The sequence below is a fragment of the Patagioenas fasciata genome, chromosome 8 (genome assembly GCF_037038585.1).
Source record: "Patagioenas fasciata isolate bPatFas1 chromosome 8, bPatFas1.hap1, whole genome shotgun sequence".
In the NCBI taxonomy this organism is placed as follows: domain Eukaryota; kingdom Metazoa; phylum Chordata; class Aves; order Columbiformes; family Columbidae; genus Patagioenas; species Patagioenas fasciata.
The window spans coordinates 38,234,217-38,259,178 of record NC_092527.1 but is presented as its reverse complement, the minus strand read 5'-3'; the positions used below and the strand labels follow the sequence as shown (position 1 = coordinate 38,259,178).

The 24,962-nt window shown below is 40.9% G+C and overlaps 1 protein-coding gene across 7 annotated transcripts in view; it reads right to left on the bottom strand.

Moving 5' to 3' along the window:
• The window catches only part of TACC2 (transforming acidic coiled-coil containing protein 2), a 115,496-nt gene that overhangs the window by 41,749 nt on the left and 48,785 nt on the right, over positions 1-24,962 (bottom strand). For 6 of the 7 annotated variants that reach the window (XM_071812214.1, XM_071812215.1, XM_071812216.1 and 3 more), the window contains one exon: positions 3,856-4,010. In XM_071812214.1, coding sequence (XP_071668315.1) covers positions 3,856-4,010 — 155 coding nt within the window. Of the gene's footprint in view, positions 1-3,855; positions 4,011-20,003; positions 20,498-24,962 lie in introns of those variants that run through there. The other variant, XM_071812219.1, reaches the window with a different exon arrangement.

Here is a 24,962-nt window from a genome sequence, read left to right as displayed (position 1 = left end):
CATAAATGGTCTGAGCAGTAACAAATCCCACACACTGTCCTAACTGTCCACTAATGAGCATATAAAATTTTAATTAAATTGCTACTACTGTTTTATGTTGAATATCAAAGGATAGGAGGCATTTATAGGTTTAGATCAGGATGGGTATTGGGGTTTATATCTTTTTACAGCCTTAGGAGGGGACATCTGGCATAGCACAGGTTGGGTGCTCTCCTGTGACGTGGTCACAAAAAGTCACATTTCCAAAAACTTTGGAGGCAACTTCAAGTTTGTTGTAAAGATATTTTAAAGAAAATGACATATCTGCACCAGCTATGAGTTTATTGACTCAAAAGCTGAATTATTCTTGTATGAAGAATGAAAATATGTTAAGGGGTTAGAATATATGAGGTAGTTCCAGCTATTTTTAAATATTTTCCCTTTAAATGACAACAAATTATTCTAGAGATGGAGCTACACTGTGCAATAGGACAGTCAAACATTTTGTGCTTTGTTGCAGTATCTCTAAAATAGTGGGAAACCCAAAAGGCTGAAAAAAGGTGGCCTTAACATTGCTGAGATGGAAATAAAATGAAACACTATTTGGAAAGGCTTAAAACCACAATATAAACAGATCTAATACAGCAAAACCAGAAGAAATTAAATTCATTTCTAGAAAAAAGCAAACAAAGAGGAACCCTTGGAAAACGCACAAAGCTGCACACACATACTGCATTATAATTAAATAACTCAGTAGACAGGTACGCTTCACCTATAGTATATGGGAATTGGAATTACCTAATACTAGAAATTTTGAAACACAGTTTATTTGAAGTTCCTGCTTGTTATGAGATGTCTTTGAAATTATGAAATCAATTAGTAATATTTAAAACAAAAATACCGCTAAAATACTTTGCCATTTATTCTGAGATAAAACTTCAGTTAAAAACTTTGTTTTTGATTTTTCTGTGTCAGTTTTCAAGAGGGAAAACATGGAAGAAGAATGTTTTCCTACTGAAAAATTGGGTTGTTTTTGTCTGGGTCACCATCTCTCCACTGGAAAGCCTGACCTCAATTTCCCTGGCACAAGCAGGACCTGAATCTGGGTCTCCCATCTCCTGATCCACGGCTATAATGCATAGAGGGGACTCTTACGTCTCCCCTGTGTATATAATCAGAATTTATTAATTAACTGGGGAAAGTGGTGAGAGGTGGAAGAAATAACCCTGTCCAGGCAGGAATTTCCAGCCCAAAATATGGGGTATTTGCAAGAAAGGGTTTGAGTCACTTTCTGGTGCTCAGATTGGGAGAAGAGGCCACTGCGATGAGATGCTGATGAGACAGGCAATGATAATTCAAAATACCAGCAAAGTAATAATAAAATTCAAAGAAAAGCATTCTCAAAGCCGTTTGCCTTGAGCAAATGATACAACCCATGTTCCCCACCACCAGAAGCATTTACAGAGGAATGAAGGGCTCACTAGTGGCACTTTCTGGGGTTCAGAAGTGTTGTAGTTTCCATACATGCTCTGTTACTCCTCTTCCTCTCCATTCTCCCCCACAGATTATTCTGCTTGGCTGCTGATGGACCAGTGCCATGCAGCAGGTTTTACCCCACCAGGACAAACCCAGGCTGAGTCTGCCTATATTTCACTTTCATCACATTTATTAAGTTAGCGTTGAAGTCAGCCTAATTAAAAACTCTCCTCTCGCCTTTCCAGCAGTGGAGTCCAGCTGTTGCGCTAATGATAATCACGCAACATAACTGCAACCGTCTGCATAAGTGATTATTATCAGATAGAGATGAAATAATCCTTAAAAAAAACTTACAATGCTTCCTCCTTCCACCCAACCTCACGGAGAAGACAAAGCCTCGCAGGTGGTGAACCAGAAGCCCAGCTGGAGGTCGCTGCCTCTCCCTGTGTGTGTGCTGGGCTCACTGCCCCGATTCCTCACTCCTTTTTTTATGGAAAACTATTTATTCAACTGTATGGTAGCAATGAGGAACTCTGCTTCAACTGCCCATAACCCACGAGGAAGGGACTCATTCTTTGTGTGCAGCCACAGGAGGCAAGTAAACTAGGAGACAACTGTTACTCATGTGGTTTATAAAACCACATGTCCACTGTCCACATTTCTGAAGAAGGACACAAACACCTAAGCTATAGTCTTAGTATTACTAATTTCTTCTGAAGATTTCCCAAACAAATGAATGCTTTGTGTTGCCCTCCTACATTTGAATTTTTTCTGCATTACGCATCTTCCTTCCCTCACATTAATTACCCTGTTGTATAACTGCATTTTGCATAATTTTGGAGTGCTGAACATAGCTCTGTTAGTTTGTGGTAACTTGCCTCTCATGGACAAATCTTATTTGCAAATGAAATGTTTTCATCTCTGCCATCCAATGGCCTTCAATAGAGTTCACACAAGCTATGAGTAGATATATTCAGCTTCCTACCTTTATTCAGAAATATCTGAAAGAAAGGAAGGGGAGATTGGGGGTGCAGGGAGAAAAGAATCTCATGTGCCAGGGAAGCACATGTGTAATCAAGGGTTTGAAGATAATCTACTGCAGTAATTAAAAACACACTCCGATCCTGTTGAGCATATGCGTTCTTTTGTTCTCTCTGCATTTATTTTGCAATCGCTAGGTTGCAAAAGATTAGAGAAAGGAAAGAAGATGGAGAATGAGTAATGTTTGCTACAATGAAGAGGGAAGTGTAACAGCAGAAAGGAAAGCATCAAGACATCGCAGTATTTCATTTTTATTTTCTGGAATCAGTTTGTTGAACATCTTTCTATCTTCTTCTAAACTCGTATCATATATCATGATCTTAAAGAGCATTTCTTAACGCATAAGTCCCAGAAATGCGTTAGGTGGCTTGAGACATTTGCAAGACTTATTTGTCACAAGGATTAAATCAAAGCTTGACAGCCTTTATAATACACACACCAGTCACAGACTTTGTCCATTGCTAAATGCACCCACTTCTACCGTGGAAACAGGAGCTTTCAAACACTGCCTGGCAATGCCATACATCTTTCCAAATGAAATGCCAGTGAACTTTTGTCTGCTTAAAGTAAAATTACCTCTACATAACTTAGCCAGGTGATCCAGATGACTAGACTTTCAGACGGAAAATAGACAGCATAATGGGGAATTCAATCTTAAACTGTTGAGCTGTCATCTGACAGCCCAAACAAAGCTATTTTGGGCTAATGGAGTGCTGTCAACTCCCTCGTATTCTGTTACTCAGTTTGGAGAATAAAGAACTTTTTTTTTAACGGAAAGGATTTTTTTTTTTTTTTAAACATGATATTCCCTTTTTAAAGGTTGTTTTCCCAGTATGTAACCATTTTTATGTATGTATACTACACATGCATTCACACATTCCCCTATGTTATTTCTATAAAGGCAATACAAGTATTTCTATTGTTCTAATGGGTCTTCCGTTCACCTTCTGTTTCAGGTGACAATATATTTGAAACAAAGATTCTGTTAATTGTCACTGCTAATGGTGCTCACCCAGGTACCTGAACTGTATCTCACATCTTTTTTCTACTCATTAGCCTCTCTAAAGATCCTATATTTCTGAGAAGAGAGAATGAAGTTTGATTCAAAAGGAAGAAAGGTTTCTCTAGAAAGCTCCTCTTTCCTTTATTATTTATCAAACGCTATGGTCACATTGTCCAATACGTTATTCCAGGAGGCGACAGGGTTTTTCCTCTCAACATGGATAATGCCCAGCATACACTAACTCATCTTCCAGAAGACATTTTATCAGCCTCAATTCCTTGCCTGTGCTCACACAAACACCTCCCTGCAGCTTCACCTTCCTTAGTAACCTGTTCTACCCATCACACCCTCATTACCTGTGTCTTCCAAGGGCAGCTGGGGTTTTATTTCTTGTTCTGCTACGTCTGCTACAACCGCTGCCGCTTCGGGGGGTGGCTGTGGAGGTGAAGGTGGCGCCTTTACTGGTGTGGTGGACTCCGGGGTCTCAAACGCTTCTTCAGAGTCAGAGCTCCTGGGGAAAATCAAACGAGAGACCAGTGAGCACAGTGAAGATTTACATTTGCGGGCTGCTTGGAAATGCAGGGCTTTCCGAGCTGATGGCATCGACCTCGGCTATCAGGCTACCTCTGCATTTCCCAAAGGAGATTTTACACTACAATCTGGTTTCCAGAGCAGGATAACATGGCTGCGGTCTTCTCCGTATATAAGTCTTGCTGTCACTTAAGACTTCTTTGTGTTATAAAAGTAAAAACACGCTTGGAAATAAATCTGTCCTGCAGATCCTGCTTTCCAGTGTGAAGGAGGCTCAACCACACACACACCACCAACAGCCTCTAAAACTGCTCTTGGCACAAGTGTACTTAAATCAATTAAAAAGAAAGAGAAGATAATTTAATAGCTTTACAGAGAAACTTTTCTAAAATAGCATCATATTTCTGTGTGTGCTCCCACAGGTGAGAAAGCAGATACAGAGATACCTGAGGTGCAGAAAATCCTTGTGCATCCTGCTCCTATGGAAATACTACAGTCTACTTTTAGCAGAGTTTTACCATAGAATTTTACCCTTTTCAAGTGTGTTACTTTGTTACACAAATTAAGACAATATATAAAATGCACAGGGTCCTGGTATTATCAATATTCCTTTCCTAACACCGTGTGCTCATACAGACACAAAAACCCAGCAAGAAAACATCAGCACCAAAACGGGGCCATTCAAATGAAACGCAAGCTTGAAATGCAGCAACTGTGCAAAACGATGGGTAACCTAAACATTAAATGAAGATCTAAAGCACAAAAGTATACACAACTTGCTCTTACATGGCTACAGCCATAGCAAATTGTCCTTCTAGATCTGAAAACTATAGATCTTATTTTTCTTAAACCAAACTGAGACCAAATTTTAGTTTTTAAATGTTTCTTCTCAAAACCCTTTTTTGGGAGCAAGGAATGCAGTAACCATGGCGTCACCTTCAATATGCACTGAACATATGTTCAATGCATGTTCAAGAAGCATTTCTGTTGGTCACATGCACATTTTTACTGCTGGTCTGTAATAAAGTTAATCGAATATGACAGCTTCCTAATGGACAGCACTGATTTCCCTATTTCCAGTGATTCTGTGCCTATACCCCCACACCAGAGCAAAGCGGACAAAATTTGCCATGAAATTAAAAGCCATTTCATCCCCCAGAAGCACTCAACAAACCACCCTGAATCAAAGACTCCTCTCATTTTGTTCAAGTTAAAAGATAACTCCGAGCTGCCGGATTCTGTTTGGGTTCTTGAAGCTCGTGATTAATTTAAGCAGCTCGATGTCAGCAGAAGTACAAGTAGAGGATTTGCATTCCATTACATTTGCCTAAATCTATCGCAGCATAAAGCCTTGGGCGAGCTGGGGAAGAAAAGGCCCCAGTGTCACCCTGGTAGCTTGAGAAGTACAGGGGACTTGATTTCCCCCAGCCGCCTCCAAAGCCCCACTAGCTCATTGCTTTGGATATTTGCCTTACTTGGGGATTTTTGGAGACTTTTTTCTCCTCAAACTTACGTCACTGCCTGGGGAACTGCACTAAAATAGCGTGTCTGGCTTTTGATTATTGCTGCAGCTCCTCAAAATACCTTCTCGGTGTCATTGCTTAAACCATTCTCATTTATCAGGCCACAGAACAAACTGGAAGAGATAGGCTGCAGCATTTTAAATTATATCCCTTCAAAGACACATTGTGTCTTAAGTTCAAAATATTTTAAGTGTAAGAACAGCTGCAAACAAAGAGCTTTTGTAACTAAAGCTGCACAATAGGTATTTAACAAAATAACACTTTCTCTTCCTTCCATAGAGCTGGTTCGGGAAACTTTTAAGCTGAAGAATCAAAGAGAAACAGTTGTGTGATATTTTCCCAGTAGATCCATGTTTCTTGTGTCATAAAAATAAAGCTAGGAAGTTATCATTCAAACCAACAAAATGAAAGGTAATTCATATCTCTTGGGCTTTCACATAATTCTATAATTGCACTGTACTTAATTAGCGTTTCACTTCATTTTGAATTCAAAGCGTTGCTCTGTAATACTGAAACAATAACAGTTACACACATTCAGATGCCTTTTTTTCCAAAGTGTCTGTATAACACACATAACATATAAATAATATAAAAGAAATTGTAAAAAAAAATCTCTGTTTTCATGTCCTGTGTACATTTGTAACTGCTTTGTAAAAACTGGCTTGATGGAGCAGTTGTGTGTCCTTTAAATGATGGAGAGAATCTGCATGTTTATCACCCCTTTAAAGGAGCTCCTTCTGTTTGTTTGGTCTCTTCCCTGGATGAGGTGGGTGTAAGAATTTGAAGTAAAGAGAAATGTCTTCTTTTTTGTTCACTGTATGAGTTTCCGGGCTGGAGAACCTCTGGAGTCTGTGGACAGACAGATGTGGTGCCTGAGCTCCAGTGCACGGCTTTGTTTTGCTGATATTTCATAGAATCATAGAATCATTTTGGTTGGAAGAGACCCTCAAGATCATCGAGTCCAACCATACATTTTAATAAAATAATTAATAATATAAATTAAAGAAAAACTAATTTAATAATATACGTTTTAATAAATCTAATAATCCCCAGGAGATCCTGATGCAATACTCCTCATTTTCAGCTGCACCCCCTACATAAGCAGCAGTAAGAACTATCTTAACCATAATCCAAATGCTGCTGAGTTTGTTATGAGAAGCAATCATGTCAGCAAAATACAGTATTTAACAAAGAAATATGAAGGGAAGCTGAACACCAGAAAAACGTCCTTTGTCAAAGCCTGGGATCTGCGAGAGAGCATAAAGCCTGGAAGCACATACCAGGACTACGTTCCAAGGTCTACATTACATATATCCTGGAAAAATGAGATCCTGTGTCAGTTTTCCTTAGTGAAAATATGGATGGTCTCTCTTGCATAGCGTATTTTTAAGACCACAGTCCTACTTTCAAATGGTCAGTAAAGATTTTCCCAGAACAACAGGATTTCCTGTGAAAAGGAAATTACATATTTCAGCCAGTTCTATTCATAATGTCTTTTCTCTGAGAAAGACACGGAATACACAGAAAGAAAATAATGCTGCCGTGAAGTACACGGTGTAAAACAGATCGCCAAATTGTGATACACCGTGAGAATCAGCACCAATTCAACTGCGCAAGGAGCAGCCGCCACAGATCCAGCTGTGGGCAGGTTCTCACGAAAGGAAAAGCCCTTAGAATTATAGGAACATTTTGGTTGGAAGACACCCTTAAGATCCTTGAGTCCAACCACAACCTAAATCCAGCACTAACCCATGTCCCTAAGAACCTCACTTACACATCTTTTAAACCCCTCCAGGGATGGTGACTCCATCACTTCCCTGGGCAGCCTGTTCCAAAGCTTTACAACCCTTTCCATGAAGAAATTTTTCCTAATATCCAATCTGAACCTTCCCTGGTGCAACTCGAGGACATTTCCTCTTGTCCTTTGATCATCTAGAATGTTATTCTGAAGATCCAGCTAAGGATGAAGCAGGCTGAGATAGGACACATGGGTTTTAGAGGTGGAGAACTCATTTTCTAGCCCCAGCTCATCACATTGTGAAGAAGGAGGATGTGCAGGTGCAGAGTCCAAGTCTGCAGGACTAGTTTGTGGGGTAGCAAGTATGTAAAGGCTATAGGAAGGAATATACATTCATATGTCTTTTTAGCCAGCTTGGGAAACTAGCTTGCCTTGATAGCATATATCATATCTTTCTATCTGTATCTTTTGCTTACGTTACATAAAAAGATTGTAGAAGCTACAGAATGATGATAGTAACTGCGTACAAGGTGACTAGAAATATTCTTCTAGTCCATCTCTTTCACTTTGAAAGATGCCAGTAAACAGTAAATGCAACACATAGAGATGGTAGAAAGAAGCGGGGGAGAACGGAGAAACGCAAGAATGGTCCCAGCCCAATCCATCCAGCCAGGCAACACAGCATCAGCCACGGAGCAGGAACACTCCTGCTCTCATCTGGGAACTCAGAGCCTTATCCAGTCTGGTAAATAAATCTCCGGAGGAAATACTGCAGGGAATCACTAGGGTTGACTTCTCTTCCTCACCTCTGGCCTCGAGGAAATCCAGCCTCATAAGTTACATTACTTTCTTTTGTAAACCACAGATGTTTATAATTTTAAATCCTCCCCGATTTCAAAATGAAAAATTGCCTTTTGGTCACCGTAGCTGGAAAGCATTCAGTAAGCAAGAATGAGATTTCATCGTTCCACTGCCTCTCCTCCCTGTTTGCCCTCTCCAGGCACGACAGCCATCGAAGTGAGGTCACCCAGCTGTCACCTGGAAACGCGGTTCATTAAAAGGTAGTTTGTGGCCTTCAGCTGTGTTGGGAGCCCTGCCATCTGTCTCGGGTTCTTCTAATATTTACACTACAGCAATATAACCAGAGCGAGTGTGCACTCTGGATTTATTCCGCGGGAATGAAAGGGATATCTGATATATAAAATAAGCTAAAAAGCAGGGCTTTGACACAAAGAACGAGGTCAGTAGCATTGTAAGGGAGCAAATCTGGAAACGGTATGTGCTAATGTACAGATTCCATCAGACCTGGCCCTCCAAAGCATCTGTATCTCTTACATCAAAATGTTAAGATACAATTTTCACATTGGTATTTACTGAACAATTTATCATAGACCATGAGAGGAATCTAAATCAGAAAAAAACAAAATAAAAAAAAAAAAGCAACTTCTTACAATGTTCAATTTACTACTGAAGATGAATTTTGGTTTTCATTCTTGTAAATCCCACTGGGAGATGAGCTGGAAATAGAAAGGAGGAATGAGTTCTGTATTGTCCCCTCCATCGATTTTCAGAGAAGATCCTCGTAAAACCTGCATGAATAATTCAGGGCTGGTTTACTGATGAGATTGGAACCAGGGAGGCAGGTCTGGCGCTGCACTTCTGAGGCTGATCTGGTTTGCATGTTCCTTAAGCAGGAACGCAGACTAACTGGCAAGAGCCACACAGGCTCACACCGCTGAGAAGACGCTCAGTAACTTTAAGCTTCAGAGTTTCTAAAGCCAGAGAGGAAAAAACACTCAGAGATGTGCACTAATTTCAGTCAAAGCTCTTCCGCTGTAAACAGTCTGATAAAATCTTCTCAAATTTCCTGGTGTCATTTTTGATGGTTAAACTGATTTTTCCATGTGATTTTTATTAATAAATAAATAGACAAAAGAAAAGAAGCCTGAGGCAGGATGTTTGAGCAATACATCTCTCCAGACAGAAGATCAATTCTACTCAACTCTGCCACTGATCCGCTGCATGTACATGGTCCTGGTCAGCTCAATTCTGCATCCACCTGAATTCTGCCTTATCTGCCTTATTCTGGGCTGGGATCTCTCAATGACACAAACAGCTTCTTGCTGTGGACATGTCCAGAGGGAAAAAAATGACTGTTGTACTGGTACACATTATATTTGAGGGTTTTTTCTTTTGTTTATACAGAATTCAGTAACAATATCTTATAATCTGTCTTGCGATATCACACATATCGCAGTCACACAACTCTTTAATATGGAGAAACAGATTGCAAGTACAGCTCTGTATCATAATTCAAACGCCAAGAGAGCCCAAATGCTAATTCCTTTCCTGGGGATCAATTTCCCAATTTAGGCCAGCAGCCATTAGCTGACCCAAGGGCCTCATCACAAAGACCAAGAGTATCCTACAGCTACAACAAAAGGTCATTTTTTTCATCCCAGCACCAGGTTAGGATAATAGCAAAGATGGGTCAACTTTGTATGCTATCATTTTTTGTACAGTATTTGCTTACTTAGTGGCTTCCAGCTAATGTGACATTTTGCAATAATTAGCTTCTTTTAACGTGATGATTTTTAGCTATGTCATTGTTCACCTACATCTTCTGAATATGAAACATCCGTACAGATTTAAAATTTTAATATTAAATTTGTACAGCAATGTACAGAAAACATGGATACCATGGTAGATTTATCTGGTTATTGTAGGTATTCAATATTTAGTGTCTGAATTAGTCTACCTTTGAAACCTAGCATCCAAGGATCTACCAAACACATGGTATTAAAACCTACCACAAACAGTCATTGGCATTAACCTCACAAACAATATTTCCCTTTTCTCTAATAAAATGCACCATTGAAATGATAGAACTCCTCAAAAGAATTCAACAGCACAGACAGCTCTGAAAATGGTTTGCCCAGAGAAGAGTGGGTGAATTTTGGGGAACCCGAGAGCCATCTGTTGCCTCTGTCCCATGGGGAATGTTCTCAGAGCTGGATCTGACCCTCACATTGAGTCAGGAGCCATGGGAGGTACAAACACGTCACTTCCATGTCACCGGGCTCCATTTACAAGACAGTTCCTTTAGGGAGACATTTCTGACCATTAACTATTAATGGACTTCCCTCACACTGTTGTAAGGCTATTCAGTGACAAGATCATCTATCCTATGATTAAATAAATTCACAACAAACCTATTCTGCGAGAAGACAAACTGCAAAAGGGGTCACAAGAGGAGGATGCTGAGATGGAACCACTCAGATCACCAACCTTTTCTTCAGCTCCTGCTGGCACCACCAGAACATTACTACTGATTTGTACACCCAAGGTGAGAATCAAGCCTTGCAAAGAAAATAAAATAATATTTGGTAGCCCTAAGGTAGCCACAGGAAAACCAGAATGTATTGGTCTCTGAGGGTCTGCTCCATATGCACGGGATATGTATCATACGCCCACCAGAAAAGGCAATTACACTTTGTGCTACTCACCTGAATTGCAACACTGGTGCCATATTTTATAGATTTCTGACTTGATCATCAAAATGAAACCATAATTTAATCACAGGATTATTTCATCTTGAACAATAATGCTGGAGAATAATTTTAGTCTTACTTTAAAACGCTCATCATTGCTGGCCTACATATTGTCTTTATTTTTACTTCAAAACTGGATATGGGTCAATGAAAACCAGGCACAACTCCAGCTTCTTTAATCACAGCAATTTAACATAATTTTATAGAAGAAATCCCTGAACTGGGCTGAAGTTAATTTCCCAGGTATCTTCATTCTTTATCCTGCTGTCTTTCTGATGCATTAAAACCGTAATAAAAACAATATTGTAGGACAGAAAAGCAGATAGCAATTTTTTAAATAAGACTTTTTTTTTTGTGAAAAAACATATCCAATCATAGTGAGGCAGTTTAAATAGGAATTGTATCTTGCATTCATGGGTCTCTGCAGCAAAAGTAATATTCCACAAAGCCATCCGCAGTTCCTTGCTCAGCAAAGGTATTCTGCCCAAAATAAGAGCAGAATAAACGTAAAGTGTTCGTTTTATGGCCTGAGCTTCAATGCTGTGGAGAAGCATCCTTTGCAGTTCTCACTTAAGAATAAAGCTTTTATCAAATAAATCCCATTCCACCAAAACGACAAAGACCTACTTCAGTGCAACGCAATTACACAAGAACCCATAATGACACTGACGTGTGCAGAAAGCAGGGCAGGCACTCCTCTCCAGAGAAAGATCTCCATATCATCTCAGCATAAATATTCCTACAAGACCCACGGAAAACGTGGTTCCCTGGAAAAATAATGAGTATTACATCAAAGATGATACCTCCTGGCCCACAAGGGATGTGTCATGACAGGCACAAGGTTTAATTCAGGGACACAAGGGAGGAAGATCATTCTGCATCATGCGTGTTTGTGCAGATTTCTGCTTCCCTTCCACGCCATGAGCCCAAGGGTGTAACATCCTCCACTGCCCGGCACATCCCAGACGGTTCAGCTGGAGTGTTAATGATTTACACCAGTGTAAATTTGGTGTGAATGGGTAAATAAGGCTCAGTTACACATGCTGCAGATGTAACTCAACCGAGCAACTCCACTGCCCTTCCGATAACATCCGACCTCCAGCGCCAAGTCCTTGGGCAGCGATGTCTGAGCTGAGATACAAGAATCTGATTTAAAATATTGAAAATAAAATGCATCCATTTTCAAATTGTTGTGTGGGTCTTTAGCAACAGAAAATAATATATTGCATGTCATCCAAACCACACAGATCAGCTTGGAAATGTGTCTTCTAGTACTGATTCCAAAGAGAAACTTAAGGTTCCCTTAAACATTAATCACTTGCTATAAAAAGGCCAATTTTTCCTCATGGGATGATTACATCTGGAGAACAGGATTAGAACAGTAGTGGAGGAGAATTAAAAGACCATAATCACCTTAAAATAATGATGATTATTTTTTTATTTTTACCTCTATAAGTAATTTTTACCACTAGAAGTAATCTTCCTACCTACCATAACTTATACGGCCAGAATGAATTATTTTTTCCTGCTTTTTCTGCTTGTTTAATCGGTGATTTCGAAAGCACTTTGTGGAGGAGCCAAATTCACACTCCCCCAACAACAGCTATTTCCTGCTTTCACACAGCCACCAGAAAGAAACCTCTCAAGCTGTGGGAAGCCACATCTGAAGGAAAAAAGACTGAGGGTTATAACATGACATACTTAGAGCAGCACCTCAGACTACTTCAATCATTTTTCTAACCGATTAACAAGAAGTTCCCCATACTGCTTTCAATCATGTTAATTTTTTTCCTTTTTATTGCTTTTCCTGAGATATAGCAGGGTATGTTTTTTTAACACTGCTGATACAAATGAATAGTGAAACGAGCCCCCATCCTTTCTGGCCAGCCTGTTTTCCCTTTTACTGGCTTTAGTTTGAATAGTGAAAACGTCTACGTAACAGAAACAGGACCCAGAACTGAAGCTCTTTTTAATCCATATGCTCATTCCAGGCAGATGCTTCTTTCTTGGAGGAACAACAGGAAAATACCATTTAATTAAAAGCACTCGTCTTCAGGCATCACAACAGCAAAAATACTCATGTGTCCCTAAATCACCAGAGGTTGTTAAACATTCAAACACATAAATCTCTTAAGAGATAAGAAGAAACAGTAAAGGTGCAGGATACCTCAATATCCAAGGTACAAAACTGTCACCAAAAATACAGTTATAATCAGTCAATACATAATAATCCCAATCACTGCTGCAGTTATTCACCCTACTAGGTTAGGGATTGATATTTGAATCAGGAGGTGATGTTTAAGTATTTAATACCTTTCCTTCACCTTTGGTAACAAGCTCTAAAGTTTTAATCCAGGAAAACAACCTTCTGTTAACTACCTCCTTGGAAAGCATCCATGTGTCTGTGCTCACTGCTACACAGCCTCATGCCACGGCTCCAAGGGAAAACAATCAATAATTCATCAGAGCCATAGGTTCAAAATGGCTTTTGTTTATTGGAACTACCTTTCAAACGCAACAAGGTTTGCTGGAGCTACAGCTCTGCTCAGCCACACTGCTCAAACGCAGGAGCTGGGGACAAAACAGCAACTGTGAGCTGCAAAAATATACAACACCCCTAATCCCTGGGGAACCAGCTTATCTGGAGAGGCATGTGGAAAGACTCTGTTCTTGCAATGCTTATGGCCCTTCATTACGGAAAGGAGATAAGGACTACATGGAGGGTGGAGAAGAAGGGAGGCAAGAAGTCTCTTTGCTAAAAGGGAAAGAGGAGAAAAAAAGAGTCCTTCTGCACCCAACCTGCTCCGTATTTTGCCTGTTTTACCCCTGTAAACCTCCATAAAGCTGCACAGAGCTTCACACATATCCTCACTAACCCTTCTTACTCTAGTTCAACATGTGAAGCAGCTGCATAGACAGATACAGTGCCAGGAAGCTATAGGAGCAAAGGACAAAAAACCAAACGTCCCAACCTCTTAATGACCAAAAGAAAATCTCAGCCTCTTAATAACAACATCTCCTCACACGGGGCTATAATGATTTCATTTTCTGGCTCGGGGGTGGGTGTGATCCTTCTGCTGGTGTAACTCTGGGAGGTTTCTCATTGACTCCAGCTTCCCCTCTCCCGCGGGCACCCTGCGATGCTCCGGCTCTCGGCAGCACAATGAATCCTCCCTTTGGGTGGGCGCTGCGTGAACGCCCAGCGCAGGGAAGCGCCAACTCAGCACAACGGCAAGCTGGAGAGAGCAATCCCTGATGTGCGGTGGCACCTCAGCAGCTGGAATCCAGCTGTGCTGCCCACAGCTCTGCTGGGTGAGGGACAACGTGCCCAAATTCCCTTCCTGGGCTCCCTCTTTGGGAGGGGACAGTCCTGCACTTGGGAAGTTAAACAAAAGGATTCGAATTCCTTGCTCGTCCTCCCCCTCCTTGAGCAACCAAACCCTTTTCCCAGCGCAACGCTGGGCTCGTTCCTAATGAGAGCAATGAACTGTTACTAATGAGATCAATAAATACAGGTTTCTGTGCTGAAGGAAGTCAAAATTCAAAAGCAGGAGCTTATGCGATTCTAATGACTACTAGGATTCGGATACAATCTGGTCTATATTTAGCCCTAGAAACAAGCATCTTTTGTTTAGAAAAAAAACATCTTGTAAATTTGAACAGAACCCTCAGGATCCTGTTTAATGAAAATCAAAGCAATGGAATGGCCCAGATTTTCCCGAAGTTACTTTTCATCCCCATGGAACCAAGAGCCCCAGTTCTTCCTCTAGGAAGCAAGAGGCTTCCCCAGCACCCATCCATCTCCCAACCAGCCCTGGAGCGGAGGGAGAGGAGCTGTGGCAAACACAACTGGGGGGAAACAACAAACAATATTAATAGAGGCCTACCCTGGGGTCTGTCCCAGAGATATATACAGTTGCTTAAACCAAAATTTAGCTTGCATGCTATGCATTTAGACAGTCTATATCGCAAACTGCACTGGGGTTTCTAGAGCTAAGGAGCGATCTTACTATCTTGTCCAGTAGCAAAATCAGTGAAACCTCTCAGGCCAAAAGGTGCCTCAAAAGAAACATTTGAAACCTCAGAATGTGGTGGAAAAAGGAAACTAATTCAATTTTTTTTTTTTCCCCATTAAGCGGGATCTCTGGTGCTACTGGGAACACAAAACATGACAGCAAATAAATTCATATGGTTGCTCCAGAGCATTTAAGGATTTGAAGGGAAACGACAACTTTTTTTCTTAGAAGTTTCACCATAGCAGAAAATATATTTGTTTGTGTCTTACAGCAAACACTCCCACTTTCTCAAAGAAAACGCAAACTGCATTGAAGTTCCAGCTATAATTAAAACTCTGCCTTTTGCCACTGAAAAGTCTGCTTACCTGGACTAAATAAGAAGTTTGTTACACAGTTCAATCCTTACAAGGCATCAGAGATGGATAAGGAAATGGTACCTAAGACATTAGCAACTACAAAATCTCTATAGGTGTAAGGTCTCAAAGAAAAGGAAATGTGTTTATAATAGACAAAGCCACTTTTCTATGTACTATAATCATGTTAGAAACACATTAAAAACACCCAGACCTCTTGAAACACATGGGATTGAAGAGCATCTTTGATTTAAATTTAACAAGCAGCTACTTTGACTGCTGGGTCAAGCAAAGCAAAAAGCAAAAGCAGGCAGGGAAAACAATCTGACTACAAGTGACAGTCACAAAGCATGTGCAGGAACGCCTTTTCATTCATGTTTTTACTACCTCACATCAGTTTGTATTTTCCAATTTGCCCACATGTCATAATACATAATAGATGACAGCAGCCCCATTATGTATGGCATAGGGCACGCCGTTCGCTATAGAGCGCTTTATAATAAACACGTATTAGCCAGATGTGGGGCACGCCTTGCTGATAGAAGGGTGAGTGATTCTGGGGTCTTTTTATTTCATTTTCAAGTCTAAAGGTGACCTGGCTACTTTTAGTGACAGATGTAGCAGTTGATGTAATAACCTCTCACATCAAAGGAAACACTTGCATTGACTTCAGCGGTGAGATCCTTTGGGCTCAAATAAGGGAGGCTGGAATAAGAGATAGGGGAGCTTGACAGAAGAATTTGTTTGTTACTTCTGGTCCATTTTCTCTTAAGTAAAACACCCCCATGTCTTTCAGCCATTTACCCTATTCAGTAGACAAATCTAGTAGACAGAGTATGCTCTGCTTATTGATGGACATCCTTACTGATGACTGTCAATAAGAAGAAAACAAATTTACACAGAATGCTGACAACGGGCAGAACCATCTGATTAACTCAGACTAAATACCAGTTCAGTAACAGAAACCTCTCTTCTTCCCAAGACCCAAGATCTTCTCAATACTTTTGATATATATATATCCCACTCTTCCATGTATATATTCATTAAGATGATTTTCTTATATAAGAGCATATAAAACTGTGCAAATGTTCTGGCAGACTGATTCATTCAAACCTTGAAGAACCATACAGTGGATTCTTTTAAGTTTGGGAGGAAAATGAAAAAATGTGGTAGCAAGCAAGGGCTGCGTTTTTGTATGCAAGCACAGATAACTTTCATATATTCACATGTATACACAGAAGAGCTAATCCCACCTCTGATGCACAAGGCTGAGTCAATCCAGTTTAATGTTTTTCTGAATCTTTCCAGCAATCAACAAATAAAAGAAAAAAAAAATGTAGCAGAAGAAATATTGAAACACAATCCATAAAGGCACCAAAGTCTTGGCCTGCTCCCAACGATCAGTAACATTCCATTTCTTTCTTGGAGCCTGACCCAGCTCCCACCGAAGTCAGTGGGCATTTCAGCATCAGCTTCAGTGGGAGCTGGCTCAGGCTTCAGTCATTTTCCCCTTGGATTGGCAAGGGATGAAAATGTTAGAGACGCAGCATGTAGAGCGCCTGATGGGAGGAAATAACACAGCATCAGCCCTTTGGCTGATCAAGAAATGGGCATTAAATGTCAAAATCCTGCCTGGTTTTTGCCAGGACAGCTAACATAGTGCTCCACAAAAGGAAGGTGTGGTTCATGCTCGGGAGAAAGGAACCCTTTCCATTTGAGAAAGAAAATGATTCAGAGATGACAACTGGCTAAGAGCTACCAACATTTCAAAACCTTCCAGCATCTCCAGTTTTCTCATATCCAAAAAGTTTACCAACAGAGAGAAATATATTAGCCTTAAAAAGAAACCCATTGATATACAACATTCGGCGAGCTGAATTCAGCACAGCACTAACAGCGCCCGCCAGGAGACCGTCACGAGTGCACCTGAGCAAATTCATGCACACTAAACATCATCAGCCTGCCATTTGCTTTTATTTCAAGCCAGTCCATTCCTATTATCTGATTGAAACGTGCCCTTGATTTAGCTCAATCTGGGAACACCAGGGTGCCTGCTGCAATTTGCAAAGCACATGAGACACCACTTTTATCTGCAGTTAACTTTTATTGTCACGGGCTTCCCTTGGGTTTTCCCTTTTTCATCATTCAAAATTGACTTTTTTCTTTCTTTAAATAAAAGGGCAATTGTCTATTACCAGTGACTGAGTCACTAACAATTGACAATGGACAACAGAATAGCCCAGGCTGTCAGTATCAATACTCGTTTTATTACAAATACTTCTATTCTTGTTGAAACAAATTTACATTAAAATTGGGAAATAGGCATACACATGCAAAAAGAGAACGTTTAATCATGGATACACTCTAAAATCTTAACCTAGACCCCTTTTCAGCATTGATTCTACCATCAATTTCTTTCTATAACTTGTACTAGTGTTTAGTGAAGAAGTCCATCACCGGACACTTTGGAGAAACTCTGACACCAGCAGTTATTTAAGGAATTGGTCTCCACACTGTTTTGACGCTACCATGAATCTATTCCAGCAATGGTTTCTGATTTACACCTCTCTAATCTAATGAACTCAGGGCAGCCAAATCCAACTTGGCTCTCCCTTTGTACAGAAGCCGTCTCCATTAAGTGCTTGGCCTCTGCTGATGGTGAAAATGATGATTCTGGGGACGCTGTAGCTGCACAGGCAGTTACCCAACCCGCTTGGGACACGGCCAAATGGTTTTGCCTCTGGACTATTGCTGCCACTAAGAAATTTGCTTGTGTGTGCAAAGTCATATGTAACCTCATTTTAAAAAGTGTTGGTAATAGTTATAGTTATTAGGGTACAAAATGAAAACATCAGACCAGAACTGATTACCATGACATACTATGAAGAGGTTCACGTTTTGGGAAAACAGGTCCATACTTCCTTGAGGATAAAGAAATATCTCCATTCTTACTTTATTTTAAAGGTGCTGTAGTTGGAATGAAGACAATGGCACACTCTCTTAGTGATTTATTTAATACAAGATGAGTAATGTCTTTTGCAAACTCTTCCCAAGGACATGAGTTACTGAATGACACTTGTGCTAAAAGTGTCTCTGTTGATCATGTTGGGCCTTAAAACATCATATTGAAACCCCATAGGAATGACTAACAGCAAAAGATGAATATATTTATATATAAAAGGAGCCACTGAAAGAGATAACAATATAATTTACTCATGTGCTCTCCAAATATATACACAGCTTTATCAATATGTTTTCCAACAGAACGCATTCTTAAAAGCCTGTGAAAATTATAGATAAAAACCACTGAACCCTGCTTTAGGTATATCTCTTTTATTGCCCAGTCCTTGGATCACTGTTAAAAATCAACCCCAGTTTGTGCAGATGAAAATGTAATTTACAGCACTTTAAAGATAATGAGCTGTCAGTTTCTTCCACCATATCATTAAAATAGATGCTACATATAGGAATGTCAGTACTATATAAGATGGAACTACACAGAAAAAAATCTTAATTGGTGAAGCTATACATGAAAGGAACAAAGGATGCAGAAATGCTGTTAGGCCTCTATCTTACAGATATAACAAGACAGTATCAAGCAAAGCAAGCAGCTGATGTACTGGAATACGACAATAGGGAGCATATACCTACTTATAAGGTCTATTATAGAGGCAAAACTATCTGTTACTGCCTTATCATTCCCCAGTGACTCTGAAGCACTTATCTCAAACATACAAATGATGTCTCAACTCTAATCAGATCTACCTTAACAAGCAGACATTACATAAAAAAAATTAAGAGACCTACATGAAGCTGGTTATAGACTAGTCCTGCTGAATACATACCTAAAACTTATCAAAATATATGACTGGACATGAACTCGGTGTTGAGACATGTGAGATAAATGCAATTCATGTAACTGAAATGACAGTAGCAGACAAGGCAAATCTTCTAAAATCCATTCAAAGGGAAGGCCCATGCTCCAGCTTAGTAGTTTGGGGTGGAGGGTTAGGGAGAAAAGACTGTTGTCTAAGTAAACCAATAAATCCTCAACCAATAAATGACAAAATCCTATTTACAAATGGGAAATGACTCTGCTATTTCTGCATGCACATAGATATTTGTGCACTTTCCTGTATCATTGAGCCATCTGAAAAAGTGATAACTGCTTCTGAATAACCAATAATTGTTCGTTTTTTCTTCCCTCCCCATAATGAATCTTTCAGAGTTGGTCTCTAGTGAGAAAAGATCTAAGGACACCTTGCTCATGATTCATCAGAGGATATAATACCATGACACGGACGGATACCGACAAGGGTGTCGAACCTGAAAAACGGTATCTGCATAGAGAAAAGCAAAAAGCAGCTCTAAAAAGCCAGTGCAATGCAGCTCCATGCTGTGCGGTTTAAATAGAAAACACAGAGGTGGTGGGATTGGGAGGGGGGAAGGGGTGTTTTTTGTTCACTGGAAATGGTCATTGTGTTTGATTGATTACGCATCCAAGACATAAAAAGACAAAACATATGGTACCCAGTATTGCTCGACACAAATGAATTGAGGCGGTCAGCGCAGGCGATGTTGCCTTCATGCTAGAACGCATTATAAAATACAACCTGCAATATTCAGCAAAACCCTAACTATGTCTCCAGCTGAACGCAATTAGCATTAAACAAAGGCCTCAGACACAAAAGTCATCTCCTTAACGCACCGCACAGGTTAAGTGCGGAAAGGCCCAGTGGTACAGAGCAAAAATAAAACGCCAAGAGGAGAGAGCAAAGGGAATCACACTTACATGGCCTCTGAGGGCTCCCGGTTCAGGCCACCCGCCTGTGCCTGCTGCAGGGACTGCGAGCCGCCCATCCTCAGCGAGCCCCGCCGTGGGTGCCGGATGCGACCAAGGGCAGGTTCCTCCAAAATCCCCCCAGCGAGGAGCCCCGGCAGCTCGGGCTGTGCAGAGCCTGCAGTGCTGCAGTGCAGATGGGAACAGCTGCTCGCATCAGTGGCAGCACAAGCAGAAACACTTCAGCAGCAGCTTCTCTTCTCTGAACTGTTGCCAGTTATTCCTTTTTTATTTTTTTTTTGGTCCAGATGAACAGTATTTATAAAAGAAAATAAAATCCCAGCCACTGTGACAGGCTAATCATCTGCGAAACATCAGTGGTCCAAGCAGCTACGGTGCAAGCGCCTCTAGCACGCTGGCTATTGAAACTGGCTTCAAAAAGAAAAAAAAAAATAGGAGAAGAAGAAAAGCAGACCCTCCCTTTAAGCACACATTGTCAGCTACTGTGGTTCCCTAAGGACCTACAGGCAGGACCATTATATTGTGTTGACTCAGCTGATTTGAAATGCAAATGCACGTGTGCACTGGATGCCGTGCATACATTTCCCTTTAATAACAGGCAAGTTGTGCATATCGGGATGATTGCAGAGAGGATTAATAAGCAGAACGGTTGCCTTTTATTTTTTTCCTTTTTTTTCATTTAAACAAATGAGCTCATCCCTCTTGCAAAAAAATGGACTCTTCCATGAGGAACGTAGGGAGAATATCATGAGCAGCCAAGGTAAACAAGGCAATGTGGGAGCCCACCCGACCCGGCACAGCTCCATCCCACAGCTCAGGGCATTTAACCGCTCGCTTCTGCCGGCACAGACCCCCAGCAGGACCGTGGGCTGGAGAACCAAGGGGATGCTCATCATCTAACATGAGTGAGATGCGTAACGAGGATGTTTAAGCCCAGAAAGTACAAGCCCAAGCAAACAGCATTCCAAACCGTGGGAATAGGTTTATCCTTTCGCCACTGCGGAGGTACCAGGGTACTGGGAATTCACACACATTAACAAGCTGAAAGGGCTGGGCCACATCGCTTGCCACATCACCATCCTTAGCAAATAACAGATGCTCCTCAGACACATTATGTTTTGCATCGCTAAAGGAGTAAAAATAAATAATGACTTGCACTACCATCTATACTAGGAATTAAACTCTAGGGACAAAAATGGCTTGAAGCTATGTAACAATTCTGGATACGTGACAGGGCAGAGAGGTCAAAATGATCAGATAAATTTAACAGAAATATTAAAACACACTAAGTTCCAAGCACCTACCACAGCATGGGCTTTCATGTTTCAGTGGAGGACTCACACGGCTCACACTTTAAACAGTTCGTTGTTTGTTTTTGTTTGGTTGGGCTTTTTTTCTCTGCTTGCAAAAAGGGAAATTCCATAGTGTTTGCTTTCTTTACAGAAACAAGGACCCCTGTCCACATGTGCAAGGTTCTGTCTCTCTGGGTGCACCCACAGTAAATTGTTCTTGGGATAAGAAGAAACAAAGATGCTTAGTAAACAAGGAGCACATTTCACTTCCAGAGATAGTCTAAAATTAAATTCTGTTTTATGAACAGCATCAAAATAAAAGTGCTTATTTTTCTTCTTTAAAAAACCCCCAAACAACTAAGGGGAAAAGCCAGTAAGCCAGCACTTTGTTTAGCCACAAACTGCCAAATTTTGGGGTTGTTTTGTTGCTGGTGAAAGCCAAACCCTCATTTCTAGTGTCTCCTTGCTCAACTCTCATCTCAAGTCCCCCAGAGAAGCAGCGGCACCACCTCACCCAGCGACTGAGCTCCAGAATTTCTGGTGCCCGGCTGGGAGCCTGGGCCATGGTTAACCCCGAAACTCTGAGGCAGAGCCCAGCTCTGATTTTGTGTGTCAAATCCCTTCTGTATTTGCCAGCTCCCAGCTGCCTGGGCACCCTGACCTGCCCAACCAGCCATTTCCAGCCATCATGGGGCAAGAGATGAGGAACTAGACTTGTCACAGCTCTACAGCTTGCAGAGCAAGAACTGAAAACAGTGCCCCTTCCCTTGATAGGTTTGCACCTCTTCTGTGCTAGAGAATATGGGCTGTTTTTATAACCTTTTACAGCACTATTTACTTTATCAGACATTTATCAGGATAAGCATAATATGCCGTGTACTGGACAACATTGTTAATGGCAGAAAATCAGCAGAGCCAAATAAAAACACAACTGAGTGTGCAAAATGTTAACATAATGTTAGGTGAACACTTGTCAAGACCATTCCCAAGTAAGTCAGTCACAGAATTTGAAGACAGTATATGAAAAGCCCCATGTACACTCTGGCAGTAGATTGGAAAGAGTTAATAATTCCAGTATTTCCAACCAATACGGGAAATGAATGGTGCCAGCCAACAGACTAAAATTACACAGCTGTATCCAGAGACCCTATTAGGTTGAGGTTACAGCTCAGCTTTGGTTTTGCATGTGGTAGCTCTACTGAACTACAGAGAACTGGTCCTTTGAATGTAGTAAAGCTCCCTCCTGGATTTCATTTGTAACAGAGAAAAGGAAGACATAGAAGGAGACTCCACAGCCTCTCTGGGCAGCCTGGTCCAGGCTCTGGCAGCTCACAGGAAAGAAGTTTCTCCTCATATTCAGATAGAACCTCCTGTGCCCGTTGCCCCTCACCCTGTCATTGAGCACCACTGAAAAGAGTCTGGTCCATCCTCTTGACACCCACCCTGGAGATACTGTAAACATAAATAAGATATTTATAAGCATAAATAAAACACCTATGTCAACTCTCTCAAGTTTCATGCATATATCTATTAAATAAGCAAAGATCCAATTAAAAAAGTCTTGGATTGAATTCTGTTTCAAGGCAACAAGGTCCTTTCAGGAGCTGGTTATTGGAAAAAGTTTTTACCCCATTCCCCAACATTTCTATGCAACAGGCATCCAGGTTCCTCTAGAAATCACAGGTCTTGGCTAACACATTCACTGACAGTCTGCAGGATCAAGGCCTTCAGGCTTTCGAGCCCAGAAATACCCCTGGTCTCTCTGTACGTACGTTCTGGGTTAGCAGAGGGTTCTGATTAATCGTGCGGAGTGTCACGGACAAGATGTTGCCTCCTTCTCACCCCAGTTCATGTACTCAGCTCATGGCATGGCTTAAAGATTCCCCACAAGGACAGCTCAACCCCTCCACACCACTCCTGCTTATAAAGGGGACAGGGTTCAACTCTTCTCTTTGAAAAATAACCACCCAACCAGCTCAATTACAGCAACGTGAACTGGAGCACTGGTAAAACAAGAACATGGGCTGGAACACTAGTGAGACCTTGACGGATGTGCTTCTGTCAGTTCAGTGTCAATACTTCATTGACTGGGCAAAGGAGCTGCTTGGAGCCTTAGGAAAGTATTTCAGACCAAAAATGATGGAGCTCAGTCCATTGCACCCAAAGGCACAAAGAGAAGTTACACGTTCAAAAGCAGAGGGAGCCCTGACCAAGTACTACATCAATGAGATCCAATGAGAGAAACTAAAACGAGGAAAACAAAATCAAATCAACCTTTACATGCAAATTCCTAATAGTGAGTACAGTGAGAACACATTTAGTAATTTTAAAACTGCAGACTGTCTTTCAAAAAAAGCTGTGTTGTAACTGAGCCTTGGACTTGGAAGTATTTTTTGTCCAGAGGGATGCAAGTGTAATAACAGATTGAAGTCTCTGGTCAACACCGTGCAAGAAACAAAACTGTGAATTTACTTCTGACCTGGCCATAAAATGGTCTATGGACCAACCCCAGGTTGAGGTTTGGAGAGGAATCTGTCATTTTGCTTGTCACTACATTCACCTAATCCAACGTATTCTTTAAACTAGGTGCTCAGAGGATCATGCCACTCATTTCACTTGCTGCACTTCGGAGGGAGGGGATGTGTAATTAAGCATCATGCAACCCCAGCAATAAGCTTGCAGAGCTGGCTCTGCTCTTTGATTTCTTTGTGGGGCAGAAGCATAGAGTGAACACAAACGGGGGTGACCAGCGGCAATGGAAGATTTTCCCTGCAGCCAGTGCTAAATTTAGTGACGGTTTTTAAAAATGTAAGAATTGCATTGACAATATGAGTACATTTTGTAAGAACTTGCCTAGGACCTGAAAAACACACAGATATAGCTCAAAAAAAAAACCCCAAAATCCCACTGTGGCATCAAAGGACTCTAAAAGATGCCCCAGGCATTTCATCCCAGGGTTGTTCTCGATGAAAAGCCACATAACAACTTATTGTGATCCCACTGCTGAAAAAGAGTATTTAAGTATTCAGCAGCATCCTTTAAAATGTATCATTTTCTCTTGCTGCCTGTTTCATCCGTTTAAACAAAACCCATATTTTGGCCTACGCAAAATGAATGTTTTATTGAAACTTGATGTCTGTTGGTTAGTTGTTTAAAATGCTGTACAGGACACTAAATATTTGGTCTTATTACATTTCATGTTTATGTATAAATTCAGACTTGGGTCGCTTGCACTCAATTTAAATTTTTGGCTTCCATCAAAAAGCTGGACAGGACTGTGATAAGGTTTATGATATACTAAAATTTATGTTCTGTTTCTTTGCTCTTGGCTCCATTGCCCATCATGCCAGGCATTAATGCTGGTTATAAACATGATCACACATACACACAGGAAAAAACATCAAAGAAGATGTTGAAAGAAAAACCCCCTCACACATCACCCCCTTGGGAAGGAGTGGATGAATATTAAGCTACACCTCTTTGCTGGAATGTGTTATAGAGGTACTGTGCAGCAATGAGCACTATATACAGCAAACTGCATAGAAAAGAGCAAAACCAAACATCCCAATAACAAAGAGGGATTTCTCCAGTATCCTGGAGGCTGCTGCCAAAGCTCTAAAGAACAGTACTGGCTACAAAAAGCAACAAACCAAGCAAA